Source organism: Mesitornis unicolor, unplaced genomic scaffold (genome assembly GCF_000695765.1).
Source record: "Mesitornis unicolor isolate BGI_N332 unplaced genomic scaffold, ASM69576v1 scaffold26826, whole genome shotgun sequence".
NCBI lineage: Eukaryota > Metazoa > Chordata > Aves > Mesitornithiformes > Mesitornithidae > Mesitornis > Mesitornis unicolor.
In genome coordinates this window covers 6,068-31,088 of record NW_010192066.1, presented here as the reverse complement: position 1 = coordinate 31,088, position 25,021 = coordinate 6,068, and the positions used below count along the sequence as shown (strand labels likewise).

Genomic DNA, 25,021 nt, shown 5'->3' with positions numbered 1-25,021 from the left:
TGGGCAAGACACTGAAATGCCAAAAGAGTTGATTATCATACAGGTGGAAGATAACATTGATGTAGCATTTTCTAACAAACTGTCCCACCGAAGGAATCCTCCTATTTACACATTGCAAACAACAGATTTCAGTGCCATCCTGCATTTTGTTCCTTGCTTTTTAAATACGTAGGACCCAGGAATATTAAGCAACTGATACCAATGCCATGGCCTTCACAGTGGTTATACCAGTGTATGCGCTTCGCAGCCCAGACACTCCATGCTTTAGAGGCAACGGGGCTCCAAGAGCCTGCTTTTGAACCCGAATGCACCGCCAGTAGAGCAGAGCCCAACATAAGTCAAGGCAAAGCTGAGATGTTTCTTATTTCGTTTAATTGCTTATCTGCACCAGTAAGTCCAGTATCCCTGAGATAGGAACCACTGCAGTTGGAGGGGGTCAGGTTCTCCGAATGGTACGCACACAATGACTGATGACTGTCTTGGTGTCAGGTGTAAACTTTGCTCAGCCAAGGCTCGAACGTCTCCTGGTCTCACAGCGCGCTCAGTGTTTGCCGGCAGAGAGTCGTCTCAGCAGTGGCTCATCATAAACCCAGCACTCGCCATCCTCATGGAATAACTAGGAAAAAAAGACAAATAACCGAGTGTAAGCTTTTAATGACTCATTTGCAAAGGAGCAAATGCTGCAGGTTAGAGGGCATTTACACTGTTCAAATAAAGCTCACCCTTGTTTCCCATGAGGTCTCGCTCTCCTTTCTGGCTCTGGCTTCGGCTCTTTGCCTTTCTTCGAGCGCATGCTTTGCGGCTGTGGCTGCATCAATGTCTCTAATTTTTAAGTTGTAGGTTACATCTTTCCATAAGCTTAAAAAAAAAAAGAAATTTGAATGGAGACTGCTTTATAGAAGCAAAGTGCTACCGGGTTGTAGAAACATCACTGGCACCTCGTCATCATCAGTACTTGTTTAAATTAAGGCAGGTCTTGCTTATTGAAATGGCAGAAAACCCCCAATATTTATTAAACCACAACTGCACTGTCTCTTGCCAGGAGGGAAGGGGCTGCAGTGAAGCTCTCTCAGTCTCCCTGGAACATCTGGGGCCCGTGAGGATGTGACTGTGAACTACAGCTCTCCTCGTCCTGAAAACCCCGACCTGTTGTTCCTTGGCTGTGTCCTGCAGCAAGGGCTGAAGAACACAGTCCATCCATGCAGCAAGTGATTACAAGCACCGTTTGTCACACTGGGTACTACAAACTTGGGTCTAACTGGAGGGGGAAAAAGGAAAAAAAAAAACAGGACAAAAAAGTCTTAACTTGCTCGTTTAACTACAGTTCTTACCAGCGAGACTCGAAGTCATCTTGGTCCTCCAATTTCCTTACCTTCTTCTTAATGGTAGGCATTTTCTTGGTATCGATAAAGACAGCATTCTCCTAGAGAGCGAGAGTTTTAAATAAATAAATAAAATTAGTTCTTTATTTAGACTTACAAGACATAGACCCTCACACTCTAGCATGCTGGTTGTCAGTAAATACTTGAGAAACCATCTTTTTTATTTTAGATTCTGTTCTAGCTATCAAAATAAAACTCTAATTTAAATTCAGCACTTTTATCCCAAATTCAGTGACCCTTTGGGCTGTTTCATCGGACTTCCAACTATTAATGCTTGTTAAAAACCGACCAAAACTTTTAAAGCACAATCAACAACAACAACAAAAAGCGGCTTTACCCCTGTTGTGTATTTTGCATACATGACACCGTTCCATTCTCCCTCAATGGAGCAGAAGGGTTTCTTGTCGTTGGGAGAACTAAATGGAAAGAAACAGTCATTTCTCAGTTGTGTTACAGGAACTGAGACCCTCAAGGACCATGGCTTTACCCAAGCTGCTGTGCAGTCTGACTTGTATCAGCCTTAAACCGGCCATCACAGTACAGAAAAGATGAGGGCTCTGCTTACAAGTAAGACGTTTTGCATGAATTGGTTCAGGATTAGATGGGTCTTGCTCTAGGGTGTTATCTGGAGTTTAGGAAACTACTTACAGGCTTTGAAAAGAAACTAAGAATGGTAAGTTTAAGGTGAAAAAGAGTTTCAAAAACTCAGAGCTTCTTCCCCAGACTCCCAGGAAACGCAAACACTGGTTCACAAATTACATCTATCACAGTGATTCAAAACCGAGTTACGAACCTCGTTTTGTCAGCATCACTTACTAGCGTTACAGCAGATCACCAGCTAAGAGGAAGGATCTGCACCGTTCTCTGCTCTGGGCACATGCACCAGGTCTAACCAAAACTCACAAACCATGGGCACAAATAAGAACAGCCAGGTGTGCAGCAGAGCTGTAACTGACACACTGTGAACGGCACGAGTACCAGGCTGGCTTCAGTATTTTAGCTTTCAGGAGAGGTAATGACACTGTGGGTAATTCAGGAGTGAAAACGTCAGTTCCTCTTGGTAATCAGCTGAGAATGTTTTGAGCAGGACAGGGCAGGATGCAGGCCCATGCATGTCCCCCCTCCCACATCTTGGCTATAAAATGCCATTCAGACAGGTAGTCACGAGCTGAGCTACTGGTGGAGCTGCCTCAGTATTTCACACTCCTGTCTCAACAAAGCCCTGCCAGCACTGCAGTAGAGAAAAAGCGTGATTAACTGAGGAAACCTGCGTACAAAATTTCAGCTGTAATTCTGTGCTTCTTCCCTCCATAAAACGGCTTTGTGTGGAAGACGATGGAAGCGTTGTAACCTGTCTTTGAGCAACTAATACTGCATTCTCCACCAAGCTCTATCCATGGCACAGTGAGAATAGACCTGCAATTATAAACACATGTATATGTTTATAACCTCTGAACCAATAAATATTAAGCGTGAAATATTACAAGGTATTACAAATGAAAGTAAAAATAAAACATTTACTTGCCTTCCATAACCATTAGGAAAGGTCAAAATATAGTGTTCATCATAGTCTAGGCATGTGACACATCCTATTGAACAAATAAAAACAGATTCAAAAAACATTAAGCAAAACCTCTACAAAACTTTTCACCATTATCTCTTCATTAAGAACAGGTGCCACATAAAGGAAAGGTGAAGAGCTTTGTTTTCTATGGATGCTGAGAATGCCCAGCTTCTAGAACAGGCAGGGTCAGCTCTGTGTATGTGAAAAACCAGGCCTTAAGTGATTTCAGCGCACCATGGGTCAGACGGAATCTGACTCCTAGATACATAAGCTCTAGTTACATAAATTCAAACATTCTTTATGTTTAATAGGATGACTTTAAATAATTTCTGTAAAAATTCTACCTAAAACTAAATTTCTCTTTAGTGTCAACTTTACACACACGTACCTTGCCCTATGTTATGAACTCCGATAGACATTCCTAAGAATTTTGACTTGGTCCATATGTGAGCATTGAACTGTATCCTCTTGCTAAAACATTCTGCATAGAATGCTGAAACTGAAGGGAAAGGTATTAAAAACAGCAGCACAAAGACACTAATACTCTTGTTTCCAAATTCATTCCTCATATCTCAAAATGCCTCATAGTTATGTGACAGCAGAGTTTGCAATTTGTTTCTCACAAAAACAGTTTATAGAGAAATCCTTCAGCCTTTAAATTTGGAGAGAAAATGCACACCCAAGACTCAAACCAGGAGCTGACTTTACTGTCGCTCCTATCCAGATGCCACCTCTATTAGCAAGGCAATTTTCAGCTTACTTGGAGGATGATGAGAGACCTGCTCTGCCACAAACGTTACATTGCTTTTGCTGACCCAAGGAACTGGTCCTTCCAAAACCGGCTCCTGTGGGACAGAAGAGAGGATTTTCATCACTGGCAGCATTTACAGAACACTGGATGCTGTTTAAAGACTTCTAAAAACGTACTGCAGTGATTTTAACGTATGTCAGTTCACTGACTCAACGGGGAATACCTCCTTACTCCTGAAACTGGGATGCTTCCTAAAGAACAGGCAGCTTCTGCTCTCCTGGTTTTAAGTATAAATATATCTGGGGAGATGCCCCAGATATAAGAGTTAAACTGAAGGAGTCACACATAAACCCAACTACAAAGAAAGATTTAAATCCACTTAATTTCTTATTAACTAATAGGAAATTTCTTATTAACTAATAAGAAATGGGTAGCAGAAATAGTTCTTGCTTCTGATAAAGTCTGATATGCATATTAAAAATGATCAGCTCATACATATCACGAAACCATAAAACAGCATTAATTTCCTGTGGCAAATCACAAAAAGTGTGACTCATTAGAAGCAATGGCAGCACAAATACAATATTGTCTTTGTGCCAGCAAACAGGAGTCCAAACATTCACTTTGGAAACAGAGATTTGAGCAAAATAGTTGGGAGGAAGAGAATTAAAAGGGAAAAACACATGTTTTCTACCTAAACAGTGACATGTTTAGACATACCACCATGAGGCTACATGAAGTATCTCACAACAGCACTTCCCACATCATCCTCTGCAACTTCCCAAGGTGAGAAGTCTACATGAGGTGTTAAAAAAACCAAACAAAAGCCCCACACCAGGGTGCGCTGCAAGTGCCAGAGCTCTCCTCTGCCATCAGTGGGCACTGTGCTGACTACAGTTCATGTGTGTAAACCCAGTTACTCCTTCAATCTCATTGAAACTCGGGCAAATAAGAGAAAAGCTGATGCACTGGCAGACGAGTTCAGACTACGAGTGGTGCTAATGCTACTATGTCCTTCACCCGGCCAGTCACCCCCAAGTAAGGCACAAAAGGGAGAGCAGTGGCCAGACACAGATGCACAACTGAGACATTATCCAAGCTCAGAATACAAACTTGCAGAAGTCTACAGAAAGATTTTTACAAGGAGAATTAAATATACCAGAGAAACTGCACTGCTTTCTAGGCTGTGAGTGAGGGAAAGAAACCCCACTGGTAAAAATACAAGGTTTTAGAGAAATATAAAAAAAATAAAATAAAAATAACAAAACCCAGAACTTTGGAAAGAAAGGAATTCACACTCAGTGCTATGAAACAGTTCAGAAAACATGGAACGTTTTCAACATGTCAAATAGTTCTTAAAAAACTAATAGCTCAAATTTTGTTATGCAAGATATTTTAAATATCCAAATAAAAAAGGGGGTGGGAGGGGAAATCAGTTAAGAAATGGCCATAGTTTGTTGATTTTGCTACTTCTTAAACATAGTGTAAGCCATCTCAGTCAGTAACTTAATAAAGCTCTGGGAACTGTTTGCATGCATTCAAGGCACCAACAAACAGACGAGAAACTAACCATATCATCTTCACCTTCAGTGCCTGGTAACACCCAATGACATCGGAAGATCTCGCCCAAAATGGGATTGTAAGGCTTTTTAGCAACCGACCCTTTTCTTCCTGCATGAAAAGCTGAGAGGTACCATTTAACCACCTGAACCATTCGTTCCTTCGGATCCTTCTGGTCACTAATGCTGCATGGGCAAAAAGAGAGAAAAGAAGGACAGGCAAAATGAGATATAAGCAGATACCTCAAACACGGAGAGCTTTTGGATGTTTGCTTACAACTGGAAGCTTGACTACTTGACTATTTTCAAGTTCAGATGAAAAGCCAAGCAGTATCCTACAAAACTACCAACTTCCTTTTGGCAGCCCACAAGGGTCAAACAACATCAGAACCAGTTAAGGCCCCACTTTAAAAATCAAATACCTGACAAATAAGTCCGGATGTGCAAAAAAGTCAGCATACATTTCCAACAGTGATCTTCTTTCCAGGATAAAAGTCGGAAGAACCACCTGAGAGAAGAACAACAGCTATTACAAACCAGGTACTTTAACATGCTGCACAAAGGCAGGCTAAGCACTGACTGTAAATAGCACACAGACCACTCACGGCTTTCTGTGCCTGTAAGCAGTTTGTCTGTTGTGAGTTCCAGGATGGACAAAGTCATCCACTTAAGGAAACTAAAGATAGGATTGATCTCTCCTGCTCTTTTTCAATCTGGAATTACTTAAGTTTAACCAAGCTGCCCAGAAGGATCAACACCTTCAGAGTGCTGTTCACTCAACCTTCAGACACCAACATGGATCACACTCACAAAAAATCCAACTCTCTACTTGCCAGACCTACAGGTAGCATTTTAAAATACACAAGGGATCTACCCAATGAGATCCCAGTTCAGGAAAACATTTCACTCTATGTTTAATTGCGTTTTATTTTTTTTATGTCTTACTGAATGTCACCATACACTGGGATCTGGTAGATCTTTGTTCTAGGAAGCTAAAGACAAGAGAAATGTTACTACTGCATACAGCCTCCCTCCTATCCCAGCTTTACAAGTACTCCAAGGATCAGGTTCAAAGAGAAAAAACAGCTACTTTCCATAGCAAATCTTTCTGAGGAAGATTTTAGCTGTTGGATATATTTATTCTGCATTCATTCTTCCCCTCCCAGTGACAACTCCAACTAAAAAAATACCATGCTAGAGAGATTATAGCTTCACTAGCTCTTAGAACAAGTAACAGTTCAAGTATTACTTTAACACTGAACTGATTTACACAGAATTCAGGGTTTACTTCCTTCCCTTCCCCATGAACAGCCAACAAGTTTACCTTTGTTAGATCCATTCCTAATCTAACTTGTGACAACAGATGCATAATAACACTCTTATGTTCTTCCACTGATTCTCCTTCCCCATCATCATCCCGGTCATCAGGAGGATCAAAGAGATCTGGAAAGACCAAAGTGCTTTTGTTTTTCTCTAAACCTTCAAAGACAGACTGCATTTAATTAGCATATATTTTAGCTGTCAAAAGGGTCTTTTTTATAAAATGGAGGTCTTTAAATCCTACAACTCAACAATCTTCCATTAGTAAACAAACAGCAGATAAACCATTTTCCATAAGTACCTTGCCATATCCATATGTTCACACCTATAGTGACTCGGTTTACACACACAGTAACAGTCAAGAGCTCCTTACTGAACATTCGCACAGCCCACTTACCAGCATCATTTGTGCCGTTAGAAATGGAAGAATTGAGGGACTCTGTGGTATCTGGACGTTTCAGACTGCTTCCCGTGCTGCTCCGAGTTAGGAGTGCAGCAGACCCTGAGGATCTGAAGAGCAATAAATTCTCAGTTTACAATGAACTAACTCAGATCAAATTATGATGATTTTATATACATAGATATCAATTCCTTAAGTTTACTGATAGACATTAATAACTGGACTGCACGCTAATTCACAGAAAACTTAAAACGGACTGTAGCTGAACGGATGGGAAAGCCTGCAGTCTAAGACATTAACACCTGAAGGTATAAAACAGCCGACTAATTCCTCTTTGAAATACTCAGCACCTCAAAATTCATCTTCGATTAATAAAAAAGAAGAGTACATAAAAGTCTGGGGCAAAGGCAGTCAACTTCAAAAAAATTTATTTTAGTAAGTGTGAGATAGAATTGGCTATTTACCAGAGGCTGCAACAAATGCATGTGAAATACACCATGGTTTCAGATCATCTCTCTGAGCTGGTTTGGTTTACGTTAGTTTTTTCAACATACAGACCTGATGGAATGGGAAGGAGCAGAGGAGGAACTGCATCCCCCAGATGACTGTGCTGGGGCAGCAGGCAATCTTACTGCTACACAGTGGCTTTTTTGCCTCCCCCGCCTTTTCTTTCCCCCCAGAGCCAATGTGGTTTATTGGCTTACTTAGCTTAACTAACTCCTACAAGCAGACAAGCCACGCTCTTGTAGATAAAAACTGTATTCAGCACGCACTGTGTATTTTCAGGTACTTACTCCATACATCGCTTTGGGGAAGAACTGCTCTGATAGAATTCATCAGCATCATAGAACTCATCCTCACTGCTTGAGTAAGAAAAATCTGGGACTGTATTTGGAGACAGGTTGACATGGCTTGGAGAGGTGAGACTGCTGCTAGGTGCCGACTGCCCACTTCCTGTGGAGCGTTAAAAATAACAGACTCAATAAAAACAAATTATTTCAAAGTCCACCAGTTCTAACTGATGAGTAGGATTGTTCAAATCAATAAAGACTAATGGGAACTCAGAAGGTAAGATAACTTACAAAATCAGAAGCAAAGTCCGGTTCACACCTAGTTTCAGTTAACAGACAAATGACCAGAAAGGTCACAAGGAAAATCAGTAACACAGAACAGTAAAGTATACGGACATGTTTTCTCCAAGGTTGTCAATTAAAGGCAAAACAATACTGAAAACCTGTATAGGGTCATAGTATGATTTATGTTGGAGGGTATTTCTGGAAGTCATCTGGCCTACTCCCCACTGAATGCCCAGACAACTTCAAAATTAGACCAGCTTGTTCAAGCTCCCATCTAGTCAGGTTTTCCTTGTGACCTTTCAGCCTCTAAGACCATCATGAGCCTCAGCTTCCTAATCCTGGTGGTCCATGTCTCTGTACTGTGGAACTCAAACCTACACCTAGTACTCAAGACGTGGTCCCACAGATTCTAAGTAAAGAGGAACAATCACTTCCTTTAATTTGCTCTTCAGTCTCTCACTAATCCAGTCCAGCATCCAGCAAAGCCTTCATCATCACAAGGGCACCATGCTGACTCATCTGTTGCTCACCAGAACCTTCCTCTTTTGCCAAGCACCAGTTAACCCCATGCAACTGGGCAGACTAAGAGCTATGCCCATCGTAGGTGGGTGCCAGTTTTCACTCAACTTGTATTCTATCTACCTGAAACATCTTTTTTCAATTTAGCAACAAACACATCTGTGCCAAAATTTAATGAATACAGTTTCTAACTTGGACTCCATGAATCCTGTCCCACTGCTAACTCACCGTTTTTAAAGAGTCATAGCAATATAAGACAAACCAGGTTAACGCTGACACAGACTTTTTGTGGAAGCCTAAGTCACAACAGAGGTTACTGAGCAAGGCAAGGTATTTACCTAAACAACAATCACCAGAAACTAACTGGAAGATGAGATTCACAGAGTAAGACTAAAAGAAGGAACTTTCTGGCAGGAGAAAAGGCCAGCAGGGGTATCCTGCATTTTTCAGACTTGGACAAACACTGTTTTAAACACGCATTAGTGTTCTGGGAAGGAAGGGTAGCAATAAAGTAACAGAATCATTTACACACACGACAGGACAATATAATCAATACAACTGACCAGTAACAGTCAATGTACACAGATCAATAAAAATATGTCAAGTATGTAGCTATGGTTTAAAAAAAACCCAAACCTTAAAAAGTATTATAGGAATCATAAACAGGTAATTATAGAAATTTCATATATATTGCTTCAAAGCATCTGTTGTAGTTTTAAAAAGTCCAACAAATGCTATTGTTTAAGGGAGAGAGAAGGGAATCAACCCAAAGGCCACACACAGTAACCACAAAGTTGTTGTGCCAATTACTGCAAGATCACGTGCTGGAGACAAGACAGCAAGCTAGAAGTACTGTGTATTATGTATTCATGGAAGGGGAGAAACAGCAGAAGAACTGATTTCAGCACAACACAAATGTGTGTTGATTAAAAGCAAGATGTAAGTCGATACAGTAATATCTTAACAGCTGATTACATCAGGTCACAGACAGTATGTATTCAACAAGACAGTTACACAGAACTGTACCTGTACTATTTGGTGTTGGAGTCTGGTTTCCAAGTGATGCTACTACAGGTCCCACTGGCAAAGATGAGGGTCGCTGCTCTGACTTGCACAACTGCGTAGGTTCTAGGGGATATTTTGATACGTTAAGCCCAAAAGCCACATTTAAATATGAGAATTATACATTTTTTGGGAAGGAGACTCCACATTATTTCACCTCACCTTCAAAATTAAAATATTTTTCTACAAAAGACATTCAGACAGAAAATCACATTTCTGTCATTATTATTTAGCTCTTTTTTATTATTAATCAAAGACGGCATTTTTTAAAATTGCAGTTATTTAGCTGGAAAGCATCTATCTTTTCCAAAAATTGTAGTTTAAGAAAGTATGTTAGAAATATAAGAAATATAACTCAGAGCAAGCACTATCAGCTTATGCACAGAACTAGAAGATTATTCACCTGATGACCGAGGAAGCTCCCTGCCTCCTGCTCCTTTCCCTTCCTTCGCTCCACTGTGGTGAGTGTGCACACTAAGTGCAGTGTCTCACACGTATGCACGTACTGCACACATGACACACAAGCTGTTCGCTATTACGCAGCCCCGAACTGGATGCAACTGCAGCTGCATCCTGCTCTGCTCGTGAGTATTTCTGCCGAGGTTCTTTCTGTATGCCATACCTGGAGGTATCACCGCTTGGGAAGGCATTGTGCTGATCCCCGACTGCTCCAAAGGACTGGGCTGATAGACCGCGTCAACAGGGTTTATCGTGCTCTGAGACAAAAGAAGGAAAAGCACATTTTTTCTCAATTTAAAAAAAAGCACAGATAGCAACAACATTGTGATGACAAGAGATGCCCAAATGCAAGACAGCAAATTCCTGAGAGAAAGCGAAACACAAATTGACAGTTGGGGACATGAGAAGTACTTCCAAAGTGGCAATACGCTAACTCTACACAGATCTTACACTAAACTGAATCTGCTACATATCTGAATTGTCCCATAAAGAATTCTTGTTTCAAGTTCTAGCTTCTGGTATTCCTTCCAATGTCTTCCATTAATAAGTATGGCATGCAAAGAGTGGAAAGTTAGATGAAAATTATCTGGCAAAGATCAGGATAGGTGATCTGCATTTTTCAAAAATTCATTTGTCCAGCCCATAGGGAATCAAGGTATAAATCAGAACAAGGATCATCAGCATGCTTACAGCCACCAAGTGCCTCTGTTGCCAAAACTCCTTCCATGCAAGCTAACAGTTTTCTGTTACTCCATCTCCAGCAGAGGACATTTCAGTCTACTCGTGAACGTGGGCACTTTGAGAATGAAGCACCAATCCAGCCTGACACTCACAAAAGTCACTGATTTCAGTGTATGCTCTTGGAATCTAAACTTTGGAGTTTAAAATTTTTGGGATTAAAAGATCCCAACTAGAATGATTTTACCTTGCTTCACTGGCCTGCAATTTTATCATCATACACGTGTTTTTCATTATTTGTGTTTACATACAGCAATCAGAACAACCTGTTGTTGTGGGCTGTTAGTTGGAAATAAAGGACATGAAACCCTTTTCCAAACATCTTGCTATTTAAAACCATTGATCTATGGCAGAGCCATGAAAATATTTGCCTCAATTTGCTAGGAAAACTTGTTACTGTTCTTAAGTTGAAGAATGTCAGTCACTGGAAGGTCACAAAATACAGAGTTACACTAAAAAAAAGTTATGGTTTTAAAAAAGCTGGATGAGCTTTGCCTTCAAGTTTAGTCAGTATGTTTATTTCTATCCTCTTTTTAGGCAAATATTGAAGACATTAAAAAAGAAGAGACCCTCCAACTGTTCTTCCCTCCCTTTGGCCTACTAATTTCTATTTGTATGCAGACTGAGGGAAACCGGGTCACTTTAACCTTCTTTACCCATTTTCCTACAAAAGGAAGACTCGTTTTTCTTGCCTCCTTTCCTGATTAACTGTTACTCTGAACTTTATCCTACAGCTGAAATCAGTGAAGCGGTGAAGATTTTATTATTTTTTAGAGTACAGGATTTATTTAATAGAAAACAAAACTGTTATTCCCATTTTTTTTTAAATCTCCAGTTTAAAAAAAGTCATAAAAATAGCTTTCTCCATTTTTGCTGCTGGATTAGTATAGAAAGACATAGTCCAGTACATGTACTGTTACTCCACTGTTTCCAGCACAAAATCAATGGCCCTTACACATTACTTCAATTGCCTTTGCAGTTATGTATGCAGCACAGGTAGGTCCCTGTCCCACGTATTTCAGAGGTTAAAATCATGATCCCATTTTCAGAGTTAAGAAACTTCCAAATCAAGATGGTCCTACAACGCACAGAATGCTATTGCTGTCTCCCTCTCTCCCAGTTTTTAGGGAAACTAAAAATACGTATGGTACAGAACACCGGTGTGATAAAGGAAAAAACCAACAAAATAACTTTGACTTTGCATGCAGAATTGTAACCTTATCTTCACAGAATTCTCCACATTGCAACACGAACTGGAGTTTCTTCTTGCGATACTCTGGGGTGTGCCTTCGTGGTTTAGAAATAGAGGAAGGCAGACCCGAAAGTTTCCTACTCTAACAAGTGGAAAACAACCACGTAGGAACAAGAGCACCATCCCACCACAGTATCACACATTAACCACGTTCCTGCCTACGTTTAAAGTGAAATCCTGACCTTTAGCCCAAGCCAACGCTGACCTCAATAGCGTAAGAAAATCCAGGTTTTGCAATCACTGATGCATCAGTTAATATCCTCTTACAGAAATACTTTACTTTTCTCCCCAGCATAAGCCAGCCCACAGACAATTAGAATAGTTCGAAGTTCACTCCAGAAAAACGTACTGCTAAAGCTGTATACAATGGAAAGACAAATAAAACTTGGGAACTATTGTCAGCTGTAATGAAAACACAACGACTGTGACAGTTGGGTTTTACTGAAACCAATCTCCTATTCCAAGCATCTGAAATGTACTCAAGTGACAAAAAGAGAACAAGGAAAGAGCAGTAACATGTGACCGAAACCGAAGAAGACAGAAGTTATATTAAAAATGCAGCAGTTATATTAAGAAGAAACACTGCTAAAACAGACATAATACAACTTTGCATCAAATGAGCAGCACTGTAGAAAGGACAAACTACTTGAAGCACACAGACAGCTGATATCTCATACATAAAGATACTTCAGATGTAACACACAACTGCTTCTATCCCAACAATTCCCCTTCCATCTGTTCACGTGGCAGATTTTTATCGAGTGCTCAGCCGTAACGCTGCCATTTAATACTCAGCGTAAAACTGATTTCTCTATTTCTAAAGGCAAGGGTGTTAGCCAACCTCAGAAGCTAATGACTCAACAGGGATTTTAACAAGACACTTGAAGCAGTAAATTAGAGAAAGGAAGAAGTATGTTGCAAAATGAGTGGAAATTCAGGTCTGTTCACATGTTCTGCAGAAATAAAGGGAGATAGAGATTAGATTTAAACTTACTATAAGTCCATCTGCGTGCTTCTCCTCATTATTTTGGTCCTTAAGGAAAAAATGTTAAAAACATCAACATAATGATCTTGCATGACTTATCAGCTCTGCATTATGCGAGAACAGCAAGTTTCTCTCAGGAATGTTTACATTTTCAGCCATAAAATGCTCCTCACCATGTGACACAGTAAATAACTCAGAAGAAACAGTCCTGTACGCAATCACTGCACCGCTGAAGATCAGCGTTTTCTGAGGACCTGCCCACGCAACTTCCAGCAACTTTTAAAATATCCTTTCTGCACTGCAGAGCACTATTACTTGTTAACATAAGTCTTCCCAAACGGCTAAGACTCCCCCAAAACATGGTCTGTAGCACCAGGGAGTCCCTGAAAACCACAAGACACAAAGTTCTCTGTTTCTGATGAACTGTGATATTGAAGTCAAGTTTTCAAAAGCACTCTTTGTTTTTGAAGGGAAGAGGTACATTTACAAGTTAAATGTTTTTAACTTTTGCTTTTTGGTATCCACTAGATTTTAAAAAGTCTTCAGATTATTTACGGTCTAGGATCTGGGGGGGTTTGCCTAGAAGCAGATGTGAAAAGCAGGCAATGCATGGAATAAAACTGTCATCAGGGGAAATGACACTGGCAACAGGCAAGTTAATGCCACTCTACAGTGAGCACAGTTTTAACATGGTACCAGCAACAACAGAAACGTCACTAAACACTAAGCCAAATCTCTTCACCTCTGCTGCAAAGTTCGTATCACCATCATAGCTTTGTCAGTGTAAGCCTTAGACCTGCCTGCAGAGCATTTCCCCAGATTTCCAGTTGTTACAGTTAAGAGGAACAAGAAAAAAAGCTGTAAATGGTATTAAGAAAGTGGGCACACACTTATGTTTTGATACTTTATATGTTCTTCCTTAGCTTATATAGTTGGCAGTAGGCTGCTCAAAATGTCAAGGCTGCCCATGGGCATTTCTTATGGAAAGCTTTCCATGACAACATCGACACTAAGGGCAATGAGTCCCATTGGGTTGCAAACTTACAAAGAAAGAATAACACCAGAGTCCAAATATATTATATTTTCTCTCCAACATACAAAATTTCAATGTTATGTGGTCCCCTCTAAGACCTAAACACAAAGATGCTGCATGTGAACTGAAGCTTGCTGTCCTGTCTCAGTAATGTGCCATCAGCAGGGGCACACGGATGGGGTCAGGGAGAAGTGCCACAAAAATCGGGCAGGCAAGACTGACCAGAAAGGATGGAGCGAAAAAGGGAAGGCAAAGATGCCAACCTAAATATTTAAATTATAAAAGCTATTTTATAAAATGTATAATAATTTCTGTTATAAGACTGCAGTTTACCAAATCACTGAGAGTCCATTACACCTATTTTTACAACACATACAGACTACCAAAGCTTCATCTGCCATACACACTAAGGGGACAAGACAAATGCTCCCCCTACCCATCCCACTTGGTTTATTTTGACTGCTTTGTGTTAAGGGATGTATGCATTATAACACATTCTTACTTAGCTGCTATTTAATTAACTGTTTTGAAAACGCCTTGGGTGACCTCAAGTACAAGTAGCATGATTACACACTTGATTTACCAGTAAGTCCACTGAAAATTCAACTGGCCAAGTCCTAAGGAAGATTGTTTTAAGACTCCACAAAACAGCTTAACTTAATACACAATTAAAAAAAAAAATCCAAACCCACCAAAAAACCCAGGCTTGCCTCAATGTACTAAAATCATCCAAACAATAAATGGCTGCACGTTTGAAACGGAGATTTTCTGAGTATACAGAGAAGTGATGACAATTTTCAAGGTACACAACCAACCAGAAGGTAACAGTGAAGTCTGTCTCCTAATGAGAAAGGCACTGCACAAGTAACAACGGGGGCAGCGGCAGTGTTAATACGATTTGTTTTCAGCAGTGTAAGCCAGCAGCCATACTTGCCTTACAGCTTTGGGAAAAAACCTGCAGAATCTTAAAAGGTTGTATACTGGAGAACAGAAGGCTATCAGACAGACAAAACACAATTTTATATGCAAAATGGTTCATACACGTGCAGCATACAGATCTGCAAAACCAAACTAAAACCCCTGCACTCTTCATTTCCTACAGCAGTAAGAAAGCAGGACACCAACACAGTTTGTAGAAAAGACGGGTGGGGAAGGAGGGGGGAGAACAGAAGTGCTATGTAGTCAACAACTATAGCTGCATGACAGAGAGAGCGGAAGATGATGAATAGATGAAGCAGAATAAAGGTTATTAGAACAGCAAGAAGATTTATAGAGGGTATTTGTCACTATATGTGGATCAACTTCCAATTAGCTGTGCATAAACCACTCAATTAAACCACCTCATTTTCAATAACTCTACAAGAGCTTTAGGTATGGTTTAGTAAAAACAAAAACAACCCACTCCTCCAATGGATAAACCCATATATTCACACTGGTTAATCTTTACTGGTACTGAAAGGAAGACTTCAGGCTTTGATTTAGTGCAACAGAAAGCAAGCCTTAGCATCTTTGGGGGACCCAAATTCCACCTACCTTTAGGCTTATATGGTGGTTGGAGCAGCAAGGAACAGAACCTGATAAAAAACGACTGCAACTGCCACTACAAGATCAGTTTTGCCCATAACCAGCAATCCACCTACCCAACTACAAAATATGGTAAGCATCGGTGCACAATAAGCAACCGCACTTGTCTGTCCCCCAATAAACCTACCTACAGCAGAAACGGAATCTGATCTTCAACAGAAACAAGAAGGCTAATTCAGCCACCCTTGACCAGCTTTGATCAAAACTCAGAAAGAAGATTATAACTCTGCTCTTCCAGATTCGCTAATCACATAGCAGAGCTTGGTTTTTTAAAAAGTAAAATCTCATAGGAATTAGACCTCTGGTAAATAACAATTATTAAATACATTTATATAATGAACAAAAAATGAGCAAGTCATCTGTTGCACAGAGTTTCTCCCACAGCTACCTTAATAGAGCAAGTCACAGAGCTGGGTAAGAAAGCTAGCAACCATCTAATCTGTCTGCTGACTGCACCCAATCCCCAAAGCAGGACATACAGTCACTGGTTTCACTGCACTACAACAATTCTGAACACACCCAGCACTAAACAACAGTAAGCCACAGCAAGTACTGACAAGGTTTTTCTTGCTGTCACTACAGGGAAGGATTCAACCAGTATCACTGTACATTAAATAAAGACTGTTCTAGCTCTAGATTCATGAGGCACAGAACTATTTCAATGTACACTACTACTACTTGCAGAATAGTTTTGGTTTTGTATAAACCTGTAGTTAACTAATGCTCCTTTTCTTCAGAATTTTTAAGCTACGGACATGAAATCTGAATTTCTCAAAGTGTGCACTGATCCTTTAAGTGACTGACTTCTGGTCCTGCAAGATTCTAAACACTTCAATTTTCACTGCTCTCAAAAGTCTGCACAATGTATCTGGCATCTAGAATGAAGAAAACAGCAGTACTGCATTTGAAAGTTACAAAAAGAAAGAAGTTGATCTAGACTAAAGAAAGAACATATCCTTATTTCTGAATAAATCAAAATATATTCTGATTCAATTCAGTCTTACATTCTGAAAATATTATAAATTAATTTCACTGCAAACCTCCATCTTCCTTCACTTTATCTCAAGATACAATCAGCGGCTCATAATCAACATATCCTAACTGCAGTACATGAAGGAGTATACAAGCCAACCCTGACAAAAACAGATCCAAATCTCACTATATTTTAAAAAGTAACAACACCTGTAAGTAAAAAGCGTAGTGCATTACTTCCACTGCACTCTCAAACACTACAGTCCTGACTTCAAGAAGTTCCAGCACCATCATGAATTGTTAAAAATCTCATCAAACCTGCCTAGAGAATTAACATCGTAATTTTCCCTTTTTCTATTCATGTTAGTCACATTCTCAAATGAAGGAGAAGGGAGAGCTTTGTTAAGTTTCTGTTCTGTCACATTCATGTTTGCTGGAAGTTCTTACTTAGTCTAACAGCAAAGTCTGCAGAAGTGGATCTCAAAAGACGACGACGACTGTTACCACGAACATTAACAGAGCTGTCTGCTGCAGAACTCAGCATTTCCAAAACGTCATTAAAACAGCAGCATAAATCAACTTTTACATAAGGGGTTTTTAAATGTATCTATCTATCCTGGATCATAGAGCAGGCACTTTCAGATTTCAATTCTTGTCACACATATTCATGCTGTATAATTAAAATTCAAAATAGTTTTCGGTGTACTTACTTTAGCAATCTGTAGCAACACAATGCAGTGTTTTATCGATTCTACCATGCTCTAGGAAAAGAAAAATAACAGGAAGAAAACCAAATTGTATCACTATCCCACATTTCGCATCTACAGGTATTTTTATCCGTTATGCAGAACAGTAACTGAAATACTGGGTGAGAACTAAATGGACTTCTGTAGAAACCCTACTTTCCCTTCCCCTTTCTTTTCCAGGCACAAAAGCACAGCAGCAGAAAAGTGAAGTTTCCAAAAGCCACGCACAACACGGGGTGACACGGAGGGCAGCGGCAAACTTTCAGAGCGCTGCAAGCAGGTAACCTGTCACGTGAAGAGAGGCTGAGAGAGCTTAATTCGGAGAAGAACAGGCTCAGGGGAGACCTTATCAATGCTCATCAGTCTCTGATTGGGATGGCAGGGGGTAACGAAGACAAAGCCAGACTCGGTGGTACCCAGTGACAGGACAACAGGTGATGGCCACAAGTGGAAATACAGGACATGGACCTCAAACACAAGAAAGTGATCTTTTACTCGAGGCACGGCCAGACACTGCAGCAGGTTGTAGAGACGCTGTAGAGCCTCCACCCTTGGAGTTATGCAGACCCCAGCTGATTTGGTCCTGGGCAACCTGCTCTGGGTCACCCTGCCCTGAGCATGGGGGTGGACTACAGACAGTCACAGCTCCCTTCCAGCCTCAACCATCCCACGATTTTATGATGTGAAGGGGCTAGACATAAATCCGGATATGGCACCAGAAGCAGGCTGCCTCTGCCACCACGCTGTTGGACCCAATATGCATTCTCACTTTTCTGTAAAAGGTTTTTTAAAATTTCACAAGAAAATAAGGCACATTTCAGAATCGATATATAATAGACATAAAAATAAGAGAAACTTACACTGGTTGTTTCTTTGAGACTTTCAATTTTCTGTAAAAAGAAAGATTAAAATAGTGTGGTTAAAGACACAATTTCCAGCATCTAGTTCGACCTAAATGCTGAAAAAGCACTACATTTTAATCTCAAATTGGGGGAGGGAAAAAAGCAACCAACATGCTAAAGACTATTTCTGTATACAGGCACATTTTTCATTTTGTAATTTACAAGACAGAAGTCAAACTGATAATTAAAGCTTAAAGACGACAAGGTTAGGAATGTCTGAGCAGCAACATTATACATATTTACCCCAAGTCTATACGTGAGTTGTGCATAACATCAACAAAAGCAAAAAGCGGAATGAAGATTCACTGTAAGCTCAGTCTGCATCCTTATGTAGTGTACCGAATGGTGGCACATTCCAACGATCATTACTTGAAATTACCATTGCTGAAGTACAATAAGCATATGCAGTTAAACACAGTTTAAAAAAGTCATGGAAAATAACAGTGCACTCACGTTCCAGCTCTTTCTGAGCCTCCACTAAAAGTGCACCTGGAAATGTGTCTACTTAGTTTTATCTAGAAACACTGGTTCATAAAGATTTCCTGTGTGGAATTACACTTGAGGCATGCAAAAGGCATCTGCGTGTCCCTTTACACATAAGCATGACTTATCTAAGCAGCACACGCATCCTGCTGGTGTCCTTGGGTCTGTCTGCAGAAGGCAGAGTTATTAAATCGGACTCTGCACTAAACCTCACTGATTCCATTAGCGGACCTCTTTGTTCTGATTAACATGAGTGTCTCGCGTGACCCGAGTCACAGCCTTTATGACTCGTGAATAATCCAAGTGCTAAAGGAACTTTTTCCCCACACAACATTGGAAGCCAAATTCTGTACTGCAAGAGAGCAACACGCATCTCCAGGAATGAACAGTCTCAATTTATGGATTAAAAAAAACAATGCAGTGACAGCTTCCCAGCTGATACCTGGGCAGGTTTTTTTCAGTTATACTCCATTCTATATACTGTGCATAAGGATGCTATACATTTTCTTCATGATTAATTGGCAAGAGGTGGCCAAAAAGCACCCAGCCCCAGCCTTTTCCACTGGCAAGACTGGACCACGCTGATCTAGCAACAGCAGATCAGGGATGTTAGATCACAAAGTTATATTATATTGACTTCTGCTGCTAGCAGAAAAATAGGCAAACAGCTAAAAACTATTTTGTTTTTGTTTGTTTTTCATCCTCCATTATACTTCCAGTCCAACCTTTATCAACACAGACTGAAAAGGGCATTTTAAATATGACAGCAGCGAAGTTGTGAGCCTTACAGCCAAAACAGAATAAGCAATGTACCCAAACACACAGATCTTGTCAGACAGATTATGCAGCTGAAATAAACTGTTCAGACTCAAAGCTTTATGGCCAACTCTAGGCAGCTGTCAGCAGTTTTGATTACTCTTTATCTATTTGTCCCCCCAGTATATTATAGAGCATTTACACACCAAATAAACTGGCATCTCGTTCCCTTCACTGATAGCATCTTTGCTGAAAATCTGAAGGTGACATCAGCCATATAATGTAATTTAGTCACACCGTTTTCTCCCTAACCATTTTTAGTTTTCCAAACAACAGACTAAGACATTGCTATTCTCACATATAGGTACAGACAAAAGGGTAATTTGTCCAAGATCACACAGATCTGAGACAGGAAAAGCCTCAAGACACCTGGTTTCCAAGGCCTATCCACAATCATACTTTTTCCAGGATGGAAATCAATTTGTTGTGAGCCAGCCAGCTTGAGCAGCCACAGTGTGCATTAATCCAGTATTTCCACAGTTGTGCTGCACAGCTACCTTGCAAGAACACAGTACAGGGAACAAGAGTATTGTCTCCTTCACAGGTACACAAAATCATTAGAACAATATGGTCAAGTCAGTCAGGCTCAGCCCCTGGAAGACCCTTCTGAAGGGCACCAGCCCTGTGCTTTAGGGCTAAGCCAACACTGATGTGGAAGTCTCTGGATTTGCATGAGCAATGTGTTACTCTAGAATGGTGCCACAAGCGTCCATAAAATAAAGTTCATGAACTCTCACCCTGTAAGATCCTATACAAACATACTATAGACATGGCACTATGGAGAGAAAAACAAGTGGATGGACCACTAGCAACAAGACCACTCAAATTCAGCATGCCTACAAGAGTCATTGGTTAAAATTTTAATACAACAGTTCCCCTAGTTTCAGGTAATGAATACACGTTTTCAAGTGAAACATCCATTTCCTGCAGGCTTACATTTGCAGAATGCAGCCACATGCTATAACTAATTCATCAAATCGCAGGCTGCTGCTGAAACTACTCCACTTGCTGCTTGTTGTACCTCCTCGACAACTGATCTTTTCATGAAGTCACTGGTGACCCAATAGAAAGCAAATTTTATTTCACTGAACGTGATTTTTGCCTCACTCAGCAATCATGTGACTACAGAGGGGTCAGCTCGTCCAGCAAGGAGAGGCAACATAGGCACACAGGGGCAGTCGGCTCATGGTCAGAATTGGTACGGTACAATCTGAGGCCACGTGCTCAGTCCTGGATTTACTTCACAGAAAGTACTCATCGTGATCCAAAGAGTTTAAGCAGGCTACAACTCCCTCCAAAATCTTGTAATGTCAGCTTTGTTCCAGCCTGCCAAATATACACTTCTTCTCTGTTCTGATTATTCTCAATGCTTACAGGTTTACTCTCCCTGATACGTGTGGTCAAGATGGTTTCACCAAACTGAACAGAAAAGTCAACTTCAAGTTCTCACCAATAATATCACTAACACTGCAAGAAAGCAAGGTCCCATCCTGTCTTCGCCTTGAAACACCAGTACCCTCAGATCACACACTTCCCTCACACATACGTTGTACTCCACCGGCAGACTCGGCAAAGCGGGCAGCAGTGCTCACTATACACGTTTGCAAGACAGCATGATCCCACTACACAGTGCCAGCTGCAGTTCTGCAAGGACTACCACTGTAACACAGGGAACTGATGATAATCACACGATTTCTGTCTTCAAAATTCATCAGGTCTACATCTGCACTGTCTTCTTCCAAGAAATACTCAAATAACCCAATCTTGTTTCCTTAGAGCAAAAAAAAAAACTATGTATGGGTTGGACAGAAGTATCCTGCAGGTTACACTCAGCTCACAGTCTGAGAGCTGAGCCATACTTCCATAAACAAACAGGAAAACTGCTAGATACAGTGTCAAAAAACCTCTTAGCTGCTTTAGTACAGGAAGTTACATGACCAAAAAAGTGCTTTGCCGAGTCTTTCATTTTTAATAGAGAATAAATGGAATCCATAGTAAGAGCAACACTCATCAGGACTTAAAGCCAGAGGAAGCTGACCTCTTCTAAACAAGCCTCCTGCTTACTCGATAAAGTCAATCTGTCTGCTCCACGGATACTCTGCAGAGATAAAGAAAGAATCAGCACAACATGCGCAAAGTCTCCGGGGATTAGAAGCACGGTCACAGGGAAAAGGAAAGTACTGCCTGATCTGCAAAGTAGCATCTGGAGAGAGGTCAAAATTGAAGGAGAACTCCTCCCAGTAAGACACACTGAAGGAGAAACACAAAATCTTTACATCTTACTCCTTTGGTCAGTTGTCTACAGATTAAACACATCTAAACAGAGAACGCTTGTGCTTCAAGGCTATTTTAAAAGCCTGTACATGCAAAAGAACTCTAGAAAGACCACCACTTGTGAAGTCTCCACGCCGCCACACAACACATCCAACAAGATGGGTAACACAAGAGAGGCCACAACCATTATAAAGAAGTGAACTGATCACAGAAAGCATCAAACTGTTTCCAAACCCAAACACCAAGAAAAGATCAGCTTGCTTTTCACAAGTGAAACTGGGGAGAAGGAGTGAACTAGGATGGAATACGCCATGCTTTATGACACTGAAATCACTGCATTTACTGAAAACAAAAGCAACTCCTCAGTAATAAACCCTTCATAAGGAAATGTTAAATCCCGCCCTCCATAACACATAAATTCAGAGACAAACCCAGCATACTGCTTTATGCCAACCCCACAGCAAAGCTATGTGCTAGCCCTGCTTAAACATAGGGATTGATCCCCAACCTACAAACCTGACTTTGAAATGGAACAGGAGGAGATGCAAAAAAACACACAACACTCGAGTGAATCACAACCTCACTAAAATAGCGCTGCTCGCACAGCAAGTTACATTTTTGGCATCCTCACCTAAGATGAACAAATTCAGTCTTCTCAGACTTGCAACATGTGGCATGCAAGCCACAGAACCACCCAGGATGCAGACTGACTACTCGAAATACAAGACTCTTAATATTTACATTTTTCCTTCGAAATAGCTGTGCTGTTCCTATAACCATTACACACTCATCCTCATTAAAGATGAAAAAATAGCAAATTTAAGTTAAAATGCTTTAGACAGAGGAATCGTGCCCAACAGACTGAAACCTCTTTTATGTTACGACACCAAGTATTACGAAAAAGTCTGATTACCACTTATTCACAACAAAAATAGCTATCAGTTATTCGAATTGCTTTAAGTGATTTTGACAACTTGAGGGATATAAAAATAGACAAAGAATGTTTAAATATTTATAGACTATAGCAAATTGAGGCACAAAGTCATCTGATTAAGCAAAATAAGGAATATTTAAGACAAAATGTACTTGCTTTTCTCTGTTCATCATCTTTGCAGTTCTGGAGTTTTTCATCAAAGAGCTAAAAGAAAGACGTGAAAATATTGAAAGTTATTTCTTCCATATACCAAAATTTTCATATATTTTTTGAAATGCCAAAATTTTAAAACCTAAAGTATTTAATACATACTTCAGCTACATGATCTTGTTATTATGACCCAAAGCAGGTTTTGCCTAATATTTCTTTACAGCTTTTGTGATACCACAAATTAGTAACTGATTTCTCACATTATCCCATCCTGCAAGAGGCCAAATCTCAGATCCCAGCTAGTTCCACAGCTCGGTCTGGCACCATTCTACCACGGTTTGAACAAAAAGGTGAGGTTAAGTAATAAAAGTGACATCAGAACACTTCAAACTGCCCTTCTTTTATTTCAGCAAAGACCTTTGGGGCATAGAGAGTGTTCATCAAGACAGCCTCAACCCTTTCCAGCCCTTCCAGGTACCTTGTTCTTCAGGTACCTGATTCAAGTCACGTAGGATTTGTAAGCACTTATTCTGAAAGTTCTGTAGTGATTTCCCAGCATTAACTTCTGTTTATTTTCTTGGAAGTGGATTATGATGCAGCTAAGCAAAGCGAAACAAACTCTTACTGAAAAGCTTGCATCTGTACTTAACACAAGCTGAGCTGAAACAGTTAAAAGTTGCCTCCAAGAACAACCTGAGGTGCAAATACAAATAATCACTGCGAACGAGTTGTTCAAGGAAGCAAAAAGACTAAGGATAATGCTCAAAAGTTCATCACATCCGCTCTTGTTCAGAAAAGAAGCTGCAGTTTTTAGAAGGTGAGCTACACTTCTTTACTGAACTGCCTGCCTAAAACTGACTCGTGATCCCTTTCCTTGAGGGCTCATTTCTGTTTCTAAAACACGACCGTAATCTTAGTCTCTGTCCATCCTCAAACTCACTCTTCTTTTATTATTAATTCCTATACCCCCTCCACGCAGTCAGCCTGAAATAACAGCTACAAGGTGCAAAGATTTAAATACCTTCCTTCAGCAGTGAAGCGTGCTGGATGACTCTGAAGCTGGAGACGAAGCCAACTCCTGATAAATCCTTGCAGTTTAGCTTTGAATTTTGTTTACGTCTACCTCCATTTTTGTTGGTATGCTCTTCCCCTCTCTTCCCCCCTCTGCACCTGAATTTTTGCTGAATATCCCACATGCAAAACTTGCCCATTATATCAGAAAAAAAAATCCAAACCAGCAGAACTGAAGCATCTCAACAGCAATTTTAACCTGCTGGGTCATGGGAAAACGCATCCTGACCAGCAGCAAAAACTGTTTTTCTCAGTAAGGTGAGTACTGAGAGATATGAACTCATCATTCCTCACTTTCCCATATACTCAAAATACATGTACAAAGCGTAAGGGAACTGTATTCGTACAAAATTTCTACAGAATGTTTTCACACGAGGACAAAGAACAGATTATTTACCACTACTGCTACAAAGTCTGAAACTATTTGCAACTGTAGTTACGTACTACTTGACAGAATATTCTCAAGATAAATTCTAAAATGCTGTGAGCAATACAATGATTCACTTATGTTTTAAAATTAAACTTAAGTAATCTCTGCCATTTCCATGAAGCTATGTATACAAAAGGGTGTTTCAGCCATTGTAAACCATTCCATAAAATCTGAGTTACTTTCCGACTCTATTTCAACAATCCCAAAATCCATTCTAAGAGAAAGACATTTTCAGCTTATTTCAGCGCTTAGCTTATAATTTTTATACTTGTAGTAAAAATATCCTTATTTCATAATTAGTTATAACTTGCGTAACATCCTAAGCTGGGAGAAAAGAGAAAACAAAATTCTATGTTTTCTCCTGCTCACTGTCAGCTCAGCCAGGTGAGCTCTCTTTGCACCCCAAATTTACCAGAACATGTGCCAAGCAGACTCCCAACACAGCAAACACGCTAGTTAGTTACCATACCTTCAGTTGGTCTATCAAGATCTGTAAGTAAGCATCAGCCTCAGTGAGTTTCTTGTCAAAATCATGGACGCTGGGAACAAATCCTGAATC

The 25,021-nt window shown here is 40.3% G+C and overlaps 1 protein-coding gene across 2 annotated transcripts; it reads right to left on the bottom strand.

The window, feature by feature from the left end:
- Nucleotides 1–356: 356 nt before the first annotated feature.
- Nucleotides 357–25,021, bottom strand: OSBPL9 (oxysterol binding protein-like 9). Of its 2 annotated transcripts, XM_010186958.1 has the most exons (20): nt 24,932–25,021; nt 22,968–23,015; nt 18,263–18,292; nt 17,367–17,417; nt 13,077–13,115; nt 10,256–10,349; nt 9,598–9,699; nt 7,771–7,930; nt 6,974–7,086; nt 6,581–6,699; nt 5,679–5,764; nt 5,268–5,442; nt 3,707–3,791; nt 3,335–3,445; nt 2,908–2,971; nt 2,658–2,798; nt 1,720–1,798; nt 1,332–1,423; nt 723–858; nt 357–616 (listed from the first exon to the last, which is right to left on the bottom strand). In XM_010186958.1, the coding sequence occupies exons 4-20, from the start codon at nt 17,412–17,414 to the stop codon at nt 542–544; spliced, it is 1,719 nt and encodes a 572-aa protein (XP_010185260.1). In that variant the 5' UTR covers nt 17,415–17,417; nt 18,263–18,292; nt 22,968–23,015; nt 24,932–25,021; the 3' UTR covers nt 357–541. The 2 variants fall into 2 exon arrangements, with proteins under 2 accessions (XP_010185260.1, XP_010185261.1); XM_010186959.1 differs by lacking the exon at nt 13,077–13,115.

Coding starts and splice junctions, on each gene's coding strand:
- OSBPL9 (XM_010186958.1), bottom strand. CDS start 17,414: ATGGTAGAATCGATAAAACACTGCATTGTGTTGCTACAGATTGCTAAA. Junction 5,765..6,580: donor TAGGAATGGATCTAACAAAG/GTAAACTTGTTG, acceptor TTCTTCTCTCAG/GTGGTTCTTCCGACTTTTAT. Junction 1,424..1,719: donor ATGCAAAATACACAACAGGG/GTAAAGCCGCTT, acceptor CTCGCTCTCTAG/GAGAATGCTGTCTTTATCGA.